Here is a 14,697-nt window from a genome sequence, read left to right on the forward strand (position 1 = left end):
GTGTGATAAAAACCAGGGGTCTAAAAAACAAATATTGACATATTACTTGCTACCGAACAAGACCAGTGAACCTACACATGTCGTATATGTAATGTTGATGATGCTAAAATAGTGGTAAACCTGAATATATATGTATCTTTTGGGGCCTGCATGAACCTCTCCATCAAGAAAAAAGCTTATTTCAAAGCCATCATAAAACAATGTAGTAGTATTTATATCACATTTATATCTTATGTAAAAGCAGCTTTCTGTAAGGGATCTTTTACAGACATGAAAGGCTTAAGATGTCTGATTCCTATCGCCAGAACTGTGAACAATTATTTTTTCTGTAATGGAGCGTTTCACAACTAAATAAATAGTGTACATTTTAAAGACCAAAGTATGCAGAAATTTCAGTGGAATTCCTCTTTTTCTAAAGAATTCCAAACTTTTTGATCAGTAGTATATGTGTTCCATACCTGGAGTGTACAGGTAGACATTGAATCTTATATTAGCATTGAATTAGAATGAACAGGACGGTGCGACAGGGCCTCTATGGCCATATCCATCACCCTCATTTCCATATCACAAGCTTTCGGGAGGCAGTGCTACATAAACAGACAGCCCTACAGTAATTACCAGGCCGGCTCTCTATGGCAAAAGAAAAATAATAAATAAATAATAAAACCACTCTCATTACAATTCATGAAATGCGGACTGTCCGTGGGAAATGTGGGAAATGCTAATGTCCAAGAGCGGCAGGCAGGCAGGGCAGCCGTTGTGGCTGCTACAGGTAGGCAGTGACTTTTATGTGTTGTGTCAGAGAAGCGTGCAGTGTGCGGGTCTCTGGCTCTGACAACGTCTCCGTGCCTCAGCGTTCCAGACAGAACCTCTGCCCACACACCCTGCACAGTCTGCCATATGATATTACACACATTTTGACAGAGAAATATGAATATCTTAGTACACAACTATATAAAAAACATGCTAAATTTAAAGTGCTGCCAAAGGATCATGAACATGCATCATCCAGTTCAAAGTAAACTTAGTATAATCGTGCAGCATTCAGAAAACTGCACTTAAAGGAACGGTCCAGTGAAAATGTGCATTTAAACCCAGGAATGCATGATGTGTTTTCACTTTGGGGTTCTCAAAACAGTCTCCTCTTTGGCGTTGATATGTGCAGCATATAAAAGATTGAACACCCCTGGCAAAATGACATTTTGTCAATTTTATGAATGAAAGGCCATTGGAGATGCTAAATTGCCCCTTGGTGTGAATGTGTAAATCTTCTTTTAGTTTAACAAATTGGAAAAAAATTCAACACAAAATATAAAATGTGCCTAACTTTTGCACACATTTATTTTTTTTCTCCAATTTGTTAGATTCAGTATATAAACAGTAATTGTGTATTAAAATGTGCATAAGTGTGTTCTCTGTAGAAGATGTGTTAACTTATTTTCACTATAAAATCAACAAAACATGTATTTTGACAAGGGAGCCTATACTTTTGTGCACATTTGATTGTCATAACATGCTATTATGTGCCGACAGATGAAAAGACAACGATTACAAATGTGCACTCTGCTCTTTATGTTTCATATGCAAATGAAATGAGCGGTGACCGATCAGATTGCTGATATGTGGTTCGGTCACCAACTGTGTGAAGCTCAGAGCTGAGCTACACGCTGACATTCGACACAATGTTCGCTGATTTATTCAAGTAAAAAGGCTCAGAAATAGGCCAATCCCTCTACATCACTACCTACGTATATTTGTTTTATAGTCACGGCCCAAAATGGCCAACAATTGGTGAGGGAAGCGATTCAGCTCAGTTCACTGTAATGCAATAGCAGTGTTGAACACTGCATGACTAGAGCAGATTTTGAAAACATAAAATATAAAATAAAAATGCACTTGAATAGTGCTGAAGGCCCCTCGACACCCTCCACCTTCGGTGTCCCTGTTTACTCCGCTCTTGCCTCACATGTAGTCCAACAGCCAGTGTCTGAGGTTTGCTTCTTTCGTTTTGCACTGGAAACACAAAGCTAATAAAGCTAATAAGCAACAAGCTTAATGATGCAACAAGCTAAGTGTGTCATGTTTTGGCACTTTGCTGTTAGCTACATTAGCCTGTTAGCTATAGTACAAAACTAAAGAAATAAACTTAAGACACCTTAACAGGAAACTCAGTTTGAGATTAGTTGATAACGCAACAAGATAAGTGTGTCAAGATTTAGACATACAGTTTGTGCGGTGCTAATTGTTGTGGTAGTTTTTTTTTTTACATTGCTTGGTAGCTGCATTAGCCTCATAGCTAGCACAAAGCTAAAGAAACAAACTTAACACACCATGGTAGCTGCCTCAATCTGAGATTACTTAAGAATGCAACTTGCTAATTGTGTAAAGATTTAGACATACAGTTTGTGCTGTGCTAATTGTTGTGGTATGCATTGCTTGTGAGCTAAATTAGCCTCTTAGCTATAGTACAAAACTACAGACAAACTTAAGAAACCAGACTTTACTTTGTGGATCACTGAGGTAAGAAAACTGTGTAAGTTTGATATTCTGCTGAATTATTCCATTAGCCTGCCATTAGTTTTGTTTGGTAACCAGATTGTTCTTCATGATGTCAGTCCGCTGTCTGAATTAGACCGTATCAATAAGCCTTCTGCCTCTGTTGCCTCTGCCTCATCAGAATAAAGCAGCGGTTCACCTCCCAAACTGTTTGGGAGGTGAACTAACCGCTATATATATATATATATATATATATACATATACCCTCAATAAGGCGTCAGCAGCACATCAGCGCGACGTTTAGAAACAGATATTTGCGGCTACGGTGCTCTCAGAATCACACATTGAGGATGAGCAAATTAGGAAGCTCCTTCACAAACACAGCTGTGCAGAGGATTAGTGGGCTGAGTTGACAGCCAGCAAATTGGATTTTAGTCAAAGCTGAGGAGGGGGGCTGCAAAAACAAATTGGAGGGGCATCGGGCAACAGCACTGACAATATGGTGCCAAAAGACGGGGCTTTTTTTCCTGAAAGGTGCACCTTTCTCCTCTACCTGGCAATCAGCTTATGATCCTGTGGCACAAGGATTCACAGAGATACATTCCAAATATCAAATGTGACTCTCTCTGTTTTCTTGGAACGATGTCACGAGCGCATGATGAAAGAGAGAAACGTTAATTTGCTTTTAGGCACCCTGCTGTATATCCTTTAAAAGCATTGCTTCTCTCGTCTCTTTACTGTCTCTCGTGTTTGATCGTGTGCCTTTTCTATAAGCAGCCATTTTCGGTTGTTACTTTTTTTGGAGGGATGTGAAGTGAATAAGAGCATGGGGAGATGGCACTGCACTGAAAGATGCCTATTTCAGTTGACGGCAATTGTGAGAGACGACACATTAGATTCACATGACACCCAAATTACTTGAAAGCACTTTAAATACGCTGCAAGAACCAAGTATAAATGAGGGGAGTGTTTGTTTGGTATTTTGGGGGGGGGGGGGGGGGGGGACAGGGCTATGTTCTCCTACTGACCAACATCGCCCCCTGTTGGTCATACTACAATCATCACCACCCATGAAGCAAACACATACAGCCAAAATCAGCCTGTGTTTTGTATTTTTTGGGGATAAAAGCAAACTAAACAACTAAGATCATGTGGCAAAAATCACAAAACTGCCTGAAATCCCAAGACTCATATACTGCACTTTACAATACAAATATTGTGATACACATCAGGAGACAATAAGGTCATTCACTGACTTATAACAATGAGGCAGTAGATCAAAGTGTTTCGATTCAGACAGAACACATAGACTAGCATAAGAGAATGAGTAAGAATTGCTAAGCCAGGCTGGCTAATGAGTGGTCAGTCAGTCGGTACAGGTTAGATAAAGTAAGGCAGTTTGACCAGCGAATGAGATCAATTAGTCTGACCCATATTTCCAGCACAAGCCAAGTGTAAAATAGTGACATAGGCTAATCTAGTTTGTAACTAGCAACTTCATTCCGGTTAGCAGACTAGCCCAGCTAGCAGTCAATGGTGAAAAATGTCTAATAACCAGTTATGGTTATTAAGGTGTAATTTACTTAAAATACAATTCTGAATCTTTTATTTAAAATTATTTACTGAAGCTAGTTATGCTAGTTAAAGCTCACTTTGACAGCTAGTTAATGTTAGTTAAAGCTCACTTTGACAGCTATTAAAGTTAGTTAGAAGCTCACTTTGACAGCTAGTTAAAGTTAGTTAAAGCTCACTTTGACAGCTAGTTAATGCTAGTTAAAGCTCGCTTTGACAGCTAGTTAAAGTTAGTTAAAGCTCACCTTGACGGCTAGTTAATGCTAGTTAAAGCTCACTTTGACGCTAGTTAATGCTAGTTAAAAGCTCACTTTGACAGCTAGTTAATGCTATTAAAACTCACTTGACAGCTAGTTAATGCTGTCAAAGCTCACAAAGTTATTTCAAAGAACCATCCATTTAAAGATTTTGTAAGGGTCCAAAAGTGGCTTTTCTTCAGTATCATTCCAAATAGGCCCTTTTGACAACATTATTTTAAGACTATAAGTAAATTCTATCAGTTTGTGAGCGTATGCCATATGCTTATATTTCACATAGTCTACATCTAGGGTGTACAGCTGCTACAGTTGAAGATGGTCAGTACTCTGAGCATCCAGAAAGCGAAAGCAGGTCCAGACAATCAGCAAGGCTGGGGACCTTAATAACCAGGGTCTTCGCATACAGCGTTCTCCATTGCTCCTCTCTCCTCTCCTATAAATATCTCTCCACCCGTCCCCTGCTTTTCTGTGCCACCTGGACTGGACTGCCTCAGAGAGGTCACATGTGATTCAGGCAGAGGTATGGGAGCCACGCAGCGTGGCTGGCCGGATAATTGCCGTGTGATAAAGAGGTGATTGCCTGCTGGCACCAGGGGAAACTAATGCCATCAGCCTGGCAATAAAAAAACAGATGCCTGACACTAAAGAGTGCCGTCACCAGGGCAACTTCTTCCCGCAACCTCACCCTATGTTTTTTTTCCGCCTCCTTCTGGTGAAAGGAAAGGTTGTGACCCTGATGATGAAGACTCAGTTGAAGGCAATTTGGTCCCTCTTTCTGTGGAAGCAGACAGTTGCTTTCTATTGGAGCAGCTCAGTAAAGTAGAAGAATGGCTTTCTGGATGTATGAGCGAGATTTGGGTGAAAGCGGAGAAATTGCTCGGGAGATTTTGAATAGTCTTGTCAGCGCAGTCAGTCGATGGACCTTTGTTTTCTCTCCCTACCTCCTCTTCCTTCCCTCTTCCTCTCGCAAGAACGAATCGATGTTGCTCACTTCCCCCCCCGACATAATTACATGCTTGAGCCTCCAATTTGCTGTGTTTTAATTCCTAAAGAGCAGAACGGAACGCTGCGTTGTTATCTGAAGCAATCTGGTGGCTGCCATGAAAAGGGACATTAGCCAAGCTGCGCGTAGTGAGAAATTAGAATGTGGAAGCCTTCAGCTTTGCTCCGTGCTCTGCCCAAGGCCTGTCCTTTTAGCTTTTAAAAAAAGCATTAGCAAGCTGGCACCCGGCTCGCTTCAGTCAGCTTAACTCTGAAAGTCCCATTCAGCCTGCAAGCCCAGGCCATAAGATGGGCACAATAGGTCCTGATTACTGTGACACTGAGGTTTTGAAGGCCGAGAAATGGACGCAGACAGAGAGGGAGAGGAGATAAGACCATCTCACCCTAAACATAGCCTAAACTTGTTAAATGTGTCAACTTGCGATTTTGCTATACTAACCATCATGGCCCTCAGATGCCCCTTTACCTATTGTGTATTCTTCTTTCTTGTGTTGTTAAGCTTTTGTTTAGCTCCCTCTTGTTCATTTCTCCACTCTTTACCTAAAAAGCTCAATTCATCTTCCTTGCCGCAAAACGGATGATCCTCATTGGTCACGTTGATAGAATTATGCAAATGACAGAAGGAGTTAATAGATAGCGCAGGCGAGGCAGGGGGAGCTTATGGATGAGGTGCCAGTGGCTGGCGTTTTGTAGCGGGACAGCCGCTTTCAGCCTACCTGACAGGGGCATTGAGGGAAAATAATTGGCTTTTTCCCATCCAGGCACTCCATGCAAATACAGCATGGAGCACAGCGGTTCGCACCTAGCAATATTGTCATTAGCATCCAGCCTGCAAGGAGGAGAGGATGCTGGATTATTGCTGGCTAAAGTGGCAGGATGGGTATTTGTGTCAGTTGTTTCGCAACAGGGGACTAAACTAATAATAGGACACAATGAGAATCGTCCATTTGACTGCCTACACCTTTACATTCCTACCCAGATGGAGCTCATTATCAACGATTTGTCCATTTCTGAAATAGATATACTGACATTGTTCATGACAATACCACATTCTCCTTGAAACTTTGTACCATAACATGATCTTCTTCACAGCACTGATGACAGGACATTAAAACCATTTGTTGTACATCATAAGAACCTGCAAGACCTCCAGCTGTTCTTGACAAGAGCTGCCACACAGTGAAAGAGAAATGACAAAGACGGGATTCAGTCACGTTCAACAAGAAACCATTACCCTGAAGTTTGAAATGGAAAGATGAATACAATCCAGTTATTTGGCTGTGAACTCTCAGGTTACTTAAGGACTACAAGAATATGCATGTCAATTCCTCCATTAGAAAGAGCAGGGCTGACAGCTACTGAAACGTTTCTAGAGGCTCGTGACAGCTCCCTGACTAGGAAGATGGACGCTTTCACTAAACATAGGTTGACACATTTTTCTCTCTTTTTCCGCTCCACTTTCCCCTCAACTCTGCCGAGCACTACCCATCCATCACTCGCCCATATAGGCTGCTCCCTTCCAGTAACTTCTTTCTCTCTCGCTCTCTTTGGCAGCTGATGCAGCAGCAGGCAGCCCTCATGGCTGCCAGTCATGGAGGCTACCTGACGCCCAGTGTGGCCTTCCCCACCACCCAGATCCACCAGATGGGGGCACTCAACATCAACAGCCTCCCACCCACCCCTATGACCCCGGTGTCGGGTGAGTTTCATCAGACTCTGGGTGAGCAACTTCGCTTCATTTCCTTTGTTGTGGGAGTACTCAGTGGGTTTGCATGTGATAACTGTCAGATGTCCACTAACTGTCCACTTTAATACAAACACCTGCCTTGTGCTTTCACTCGCTGACCACTTGAGCTCCACTCACTTTATTGGTTTACTCTGTAGGTGTACAATTGCAGACTTTAGCTCAACTGCTGTCATGCACAATTTTTCCAATGCCCTCTATGCTATTCTTCATTTGTCAGTCTGACCACAGGCCTGCTGTTGACCAAATATTATTTGGAGGGTTGACCACTCTTGGCATTGTATGAGTGTATCAGGCACAGCAGTGTTGCACTGCCAGGTTGAGAATGGTCCATCACCCAAAAATATCCAGCTAACATCAGCTTTTCATAGAGAAACCAACTGTAAATGAAGGCCTAGAAGATGGCTAACACAAACTGTGGATCGACACAAGTGATGCGCATTCTAAGTAATTTTCATATTTGAACATCTGTAAGAGTTAATAAACAGATGTCTGGTTAACCATTAAGAAGAAAAAGGCTTTTTTTGCCTGGTATTAACATAACACACAAACAAGATAAACTACTGCAATAGCACAATGACAAATCAGTAGTCTGAATGAAAATTCTGCAGCTTGCAGAGGTGTACACTTAAAATTGTCTTATTATTCAAAAATATCCAAGTGATCACTGCATTCAAGTAACAGAGGCTGCCCCTTCAGATGAGTCAATGAGTTAACGCTAACACTAGAACTAACTGTATGCAGTGGTGATGACTCGTCGTCTTCTACACAATGTATTTTCCTCCTCAGTGGATGATATACCAAAATGATTAGGGAACACTGAGAAGAAAGAAATATATTTTGTTTTTGGTTCTTTATAATGCCAGCTATGGTAGTTACAACCTAGTTGCAGCTGCCCTAGCTCTGCCTTCTCAATCACATCCTTGGCAATGTGCTCACAGTAAGTAACTGTTTCATTCAGGCATATCATAGTCTTGCGAGGCCTCTGGGCACAAATGTCTTTGGAGGCTCCCTAAACTTCAACAATAGCACATAATAAATGCATTCAACTAATAAATGAAAAAAAAGAACGCAAAGCAAGATTAAAGCGTAGTTCGCATTTATGTGTATGTCCCCTTTGAGTCATGCAAATAGTTTTGTGTTTCTTGAAAATGAACACAGTCAGCCTTATTGGTGTGCAGTATCATATTGTGTGTACACAGTGACAAATTGTGCAGTTTGTGTAAGGTTGTACATCTGAATCATGATTTCTTGTCATATTACAAAGATGCGTTTTGAAGGACTGTTTGTTCACACTGTGTAGTGGATTGTCTCAAGTATTTGCCTTGTGTTCCGAGGCTCCCTGAGGCCTATGGCAGTCAGAGGCCTCTGGACACTAGCTACACTGGCTTGGTTAGTAATCCATTACTGGTTTCATTGTAGTGAAGTATAATGGATATACTTACTTGATGTTAAACACAAATCAAACTTTGCAGTGTTTCTCCGAATTATTGGTCTGTACATATTCTCAGTGAATTTGTGGCGCAGTGTACCAAATACACAAATAGTGATTTCAGTACTGTAAGGTTTGCACCTGAAATGACTAAATGAGTGCTCTAGTGTCCACGTACATCCCTACCTTATTTTAGCTGTACAAGGCTGGAGATTCTAACAAAGTGCGCAGTGAGTGCAGATCAGAATGGGTTAGCTTCATTCCTGGGAATCTGTAGAACTGGTTTGTGTTTTCCCTGTTGTTGACTGAAGCTGCATTGACCAATTGTTTTCATGGGAAAAAGTCATCATTTACTTACAACCAAAAATGCTCTATTTGGTCTACAATTTTTGTATAACATTAATATTCTTACCGACTACAGTACACAAGAGGAAATGTAGATAGTGAGATATGGCTTCTCGTGTTTTTCTGCGGCATTAAAGTCAATCAATCAGTTGTCAAAATCAATTGTCGTACAGATGGAACTTGAATGATGGTGGCATTGTGATGCAGAAAACATAAGGGCATAAGGGTTGTATTAGTCAATAAGTTAAATAATAGTCAACATATTATTAATTTATAAAAATAATAATTGACAAATGATTCAGCTCACCAGCTCGGTTCCTCATTGGTCATGCATTATTTAGTTATTTGCACCTAAATTCAAGTATTTGCCTCTGGAATGTTTCTTTAAAGGGAAAGAACTAGTATAATCTTTACTTTTACAGCCCAGATTCAGTTCTCATTTGAATCTGCAAGCTATGTAAGACTATGTCTTTGTACTACCTTTTTACACCTTTTAACCCCATGTAACTACAGGATAGGAGGACCTTTCCTGGTTGAACATGTGATAATACAGTGAGATTTAGTGCAAACTGGTTTGTGCCCCTTATTATTCCAAATAATGATTTGATTATTAAAAATTGTATCAACGCACTACTTGCTGCACTGCCTCTGAGAAGCTCAGGAGCCATGCAAATGACTAAGCATGGAGGCTCATGGTAGGTGCACATCCCCGTACAAAAGGCTGTTTATTGTCATTTATGTTGTTGTAGCTTTAGCTTAGGTTGTGTTATTTGTGTTGTTATTTGTCGGGGGGCAGGTTTAGTTAGTGTGCTTTGTGTTTGGGGGTTGGTTACTGTGAGAGAGAAGCTTGTGGCTGATAGTGACCTCGATCATGGGTTCATGGCTCTGTAAGTGCCTTTCTGCCCTGGTGTTTATTAAAAAAGCACTTCTCATTGGGGAAATCATGGCCTCTTCTGTGTCGACACTACAATATTTTACTATGTCCTTTATCTACTTATCTGCTATGACCTGTTAGGTATTTTGTTGGGGGAAATCATGGCTTCCCCTGTGGCTTACTTTGTGCCGACACTACAATATTTTACTATCTCCTTTATCTGCTAGGACCTCTAAGGTATTTCGGTATAGTTTAATTAACCTGCCGTGGAACTTACCATCATATTACCTACAATTATTTCCTAGTACTTTGTAATTTGTACCTCTCACTTACCCAGATAACACTTAGAACTTGGTGGACTGTAAAAGAAAGCATTACTCTCACCACTTAAAGCATGAGACCACACTGTAGGTCGAGGAGGCTGAGGAACGCTGGCGTGTGAATTTCACAGCTACAGCTCTGGTAGAAATTTGCTTATGATTCTGTTTGCCCTTCTTTGTTATTATTTAAAATGTGAATGACAAACACTGAAATAGCTGATGATCTTGACCTTGAAAGTGAAAAAAGATCTGTGTGGTTGTGTCTGTTCTGCACATCAAACGTCCCCATCATGTGATATAAAAGCGAGAGATCTGACGGGAACTTTAATGTGTACCTTGTCACATTCGCCGACTCTGCAGTATTCCCCTTCTGTCCCATAAACAAAACACGCTAACAATCCGAACTCTTTTGTAAACAGATCTGGATTAAGAGTCTGCCGACATCGTAAAAAAACGGTCAGTGTCATTAGTTTAACACAACACTGCTTTTTTGTACACAGTAAAATGATGGATTGATTTTAATGCTTTTGTGTGTAGTAAAAGTGAGGACACATGCTGAGGCTTTAAAATAGCTGCATTCCTCCTTCATCAGTCTGTGGTTTGAATGCACTGTGACATCTTTTACAAGTCACCATTCAGAAACAGGCGAGTCGGCCAATTAAATGTGACATGCAAGGCTGTTAGCCCCTTTTCACTTTCTCCTGAAGGCTGAATGCGTTCATGTGTGACGTTGCATGTAGATATCGTCATTCTGTTCTTAAAATGACATACCAGCTAGACGCTGTAATTTGTCACGGATCTTGTCCAGGCTCCAGCATGACCAGACAATCATCTACAACATGAATAGGCCATCAGAAAAGGAGATATTTGGTTAGACCTCCAAAGGATCCTCTAATCCTTAAGCTTTATAAATCAGTTTATAAGGTGTTATATGGCTTAAAATTTTATTTAAAAACACTACAAAGTCACTTTAGAATATTTGTTTACATATTATTGCTTGCATCAAGTATATCTTGTAATATGGGAGCATGTCATTAAAAATGTTAATGTTGCACTGCACAGTTGTCTACATTTTTGGTGGAAGAATAGTACAAGCCCTTGTTTTTTAGACGTAATGCATGTATTATTTTCACGCATCCTTTATTATAAATAGTTCTAAAATCTGATTGACTGAGCTCCATTCAAAGCTGTTGTAAAATACTTACAACATGTACATATGAACAACGTTGGAATAACAGGGCATTCGGAGGTGTCAGGCACCATCTAATTAACCTCTTGGACCCCATGAATGTCTCAAAATCAAATTCTGGAGGGTCCCTGAAAATAATTGTATTGTGATGTTATGCTGCTTGTTAGGGAAAAACAAATGCTCAAATACAGATTCAGGGAAAGGTCTATGTGGAGCTGCTTCACCCACAGTCAGCGATCTTCTGTCTTTGGTATTCTTAACTAACTAGAGGTGCAGCACTGGTTTGCCTCAGGGTAGTGCTGTAGCAGACTGGTTTACCTAGTTGGTCCTTCATAGCCCAACAATTGTTACTATGCCCGGAATACCTCTGAAAAACCGACCAATATACTGCAGCATATTGGTAAATCTGAAACAATAGACTGGTGGATTGAACTGTTACAAAGACAAAAGAGCAGATGTGTAAGAGGGCAGTTAATGGTAAAAGAGTCAACTACCAAATTTTCCAGAAGAATTTTTAAACCACAAAAAGTTAGCACTGGTGCCACTGTGGTGAGTGAGTTAGCAGGCGGCCAACACTGGTGTAATCAGCCAACATGGGTCCCCCCTGAGTACCAGGGGGGTATTTCCACCATGCATAAGACTGCACACATAAATTGAATTCTGTATTTAATTAATATAAAATGATGCTGCCTGGTAATTATAGAACACTGCTAATGAACAATTTTCCTTTTCAGATCAATTGTTTCTTGTGGTTATTATTAATAAATCCAATAAATGTTCAATCATGGACCAAAAATGTCTTCAAATCCAACCTTGAGTCCATTTTCCGATCCATTGACTTTGTAATTTCCTCTAGGTAGCAGTGCCAATCAGTCACATCGACAGTTCAATTAACCACCACTGATTACAAAAGCCAGGGCTGGACAGGATCCAGATTTGAAGAACTCAGTTCTGTAGCATCACACCTTTATTATTCACAGTGTTAATAGTCATAACTGTTGAAAAGCAAAAGCAAATATTTCAGCAAATAAGTGATTTGAATTTGTCACTTCTTATACAAAGCTATTGTAAAAGATTTGCATTCATATGATCACACACATCAACCTGAATGTTGTGTTAATGTGAGAAGTTATTCTAAACGTATGTTGCTTGGCAACAATAACTTGCTGTAATGCAAAAATGCAGTGTTTAGTGAAAGAGTACTAGTATTTTTATTATTTTTAGATATAATGCTTGTATTACTTTTTTGCATTTAGGATAAACATCTGTTATTATAGCCCCTTTCAGAGCTGCTGTAAAACACTTACTGTCAAAACGTTTAACACCCCTGCTCAAATGACATGTACAGGTGAAAATAAGTTAAAATGAAAGAAACTTAAATATGCATTTTTATTATTAGTGCACCTTTTCTATTTTTAACTATTTTGATAAAGGAAAAGATAATATATAAAACAGAAAGTGTGTCATAACTTTTGCATAAGCCACATTTTATATTTTATCTTTTTTCCTAATATGTTAAATTCATATTGGGGGCAGTTGTGGGCTGGAGGTTAGGGATCCAGCCTCATGACCGGAAGGTCGCCGGTTCGATCCCCAGAGCCGACAGCACATGACTGAGGTGTCCTTGAGCAAGACACCTAACCCCCAACTGCTCCCGGGCGCTGCGGATTGGGCTGCCCACCGCTCTGGGCAAGTGTGCTCACTGCCCCCTAGTGTGTGTGTGCTCACTAGTGTGTATGTGGTGTTTCACTTCACGGATGGGTTAAATGCGGAGTTGAAATTTCCCCATTGTGGGACTAATAAGGGTCACTTAATCTTAAATTCAGGAAATAAGCAGTAATTGTGCACCCAAATGATTAAAATGATGCTGCCTGGCAACCATAGCCCACTGCTATTAAAACACAGCACTTGGCAGAGCAAAAGAAGTGGTCTGATATCTGAAATTCAAATCTGAAACTCGTGTCTAGTTTCCACTTGATTTTGTACTTAGTCTTTGGTATAGCACTAGGTTGATTAATCAGTCACATCAACAATTACCTAGTGACTGAATACAAGGTCCACCTTTGTCTGTTTCTCTGGCATTCTTAATTTTGGTATACATAATCCAAACTGTTGTGAAACACTAACATATATATATGAAAAATCTGGTTTAACAAAACCAGAAAAACATGCATCCATTCAGGTCACTTACACCACCGACAGAAGCATCAGACTTCTTTTGTTTGTTCCAGTCTCTCTGAAACATTAGCTTGCTGTGTGTAAGACAACTGTGGTCTTCTGTTTGAATTTTCTCCTTTTTGACTGGGATCAATGTCATATTAATATGCTACGCGGCTGCCGGGGTGAATTGGCCTTTCTTACGCTGACTTAATTGAAAGAGACTGTGCTTGCTGTGCCGTCCTGCTTGCGGCCTGGAGAAGTGCTGAAATATGCGCACCATTCTCCACGCTCCTGTGTGAGCTCCACTCCGCTGATTGCCTTCTATTATTGAACCTATTGGAATCCGTTGCATTATTAATCCTGGGTGAGATAGTGTTGAAAATATTCCACCGACTACAATAAGTAAGATATTTTTTTTTCCCACATTCATTCATTCATTCATTTATTTGCGTCTTGCTGGCAGCGTCTCTGGTTTATTCAACACATCTGCCATACACAATTACACCAACTCCGCGTTAGGATTTGTAGAATTCACCGTAGAAGCAATGTTGTAGAATCTGAATATAGTTGAATATGGTTGAGAAATTGGATCTGTTCTAGTGAGAAAAGAAGCCTCTGGTCTCTGACTTTGAATGAAGCACATTGTGAGGTCAAATGTTTAAAGCTAGCAGTTGGACTAGCAGTTTAAGGCAGAAGCATCTGTCATATGTTCTGAAGATGCTTTTAGATAGATAAAGGTGTAGTGTGTGTTTTGCTTTCTAGCACCTAAGAAAAAAATCCTTTATTAACAAAACAGTTAATAATACTAGAATCTGATGGGCTGAATCACTTTCAAAGCCATTGTGAAATACGTACATGCATATGACAGTACAGATAAAAACTTATGTTGCCATATGTTAAAACTTATGGCAACACTAGCCTACTTTTAACAAAATACATTTTTGGTGGAAGGATTGTACCCTTTTCAAAGATATTGTTCTGAATGTGTGGTACTGTTAGCTTGGGAATTAGCTAGGCATTGTTGCAATATGGTAATTTGCTGAGTGAAAACTTTTTATATGGTGAAGATTTCTGCATTAAACATTGCTGTGTTACAATATTTTCATTGCTATACATATATAGCATGAAATGACTGCAATATAAAATAATGGGTGATTGAAAGTCCACCTTCAGTTGTTTATGGTTACTTGGCAACAACATCATACTGAGCTGCATTTCATAGTGAATTCTATATTGTGAATATTTTAAGTAAACCTAAATGTATGTGTTTAATCATTTGTGTTATGCTGCCGTTTTAGAATTGGCT

The 14,697-nt window shown here is 40.1% G+C and overlaps 1 protein-coding gene across 9 annotated transcripts in view; it reads left to right on the forward strand.

Annotated features, from left to right (window-relative positions):
* The window catches only part of celf5a (cugbp, Elav-like family member 5a), a 293,357-nt gene that overhangs the window by 260,783 nt on the left and 17,877 nt on the right, over positions 1-14,697 (forward strand). For 5 of the 9 annotated variants that reach the window (XM_017712062.2, XM_017712060.2, XM_017712061.2 and 2 more), the window contains exon 7: positions 6,882-7,026. In XM_017712062.2, the coding sequence (XP_017567551.2) occupies positions 6,882-7,026 (145 nt within the window). Of the gene's footprint in view, positions 1-6,881; positions 7,048-14,697 lie in introns of all 9 variants that reach the window. The other 4 variants (XM_017712058.2, XM_017712056.2, XM_017712059.2 and 1 more) reach the window with 1 other exon arrangement.

This window comes from Pygocentrus nattereri, chromosome 15 (genome assembly GCF_015220715.1).
Source record: "Pygocentrus nattereri isolate fPygNat1 chromosome 15, fPygNat1.pri, whole genome shotgun sequence".
In the NCBI taxonomy this organism is placed as follows: domain Eukaryota; kingdom Metazoa; phylum Chordata; class Actinopteri; order Characiformes; family Serrasalmidae; genus Pygocentrus; species Pygocentrus nattereri.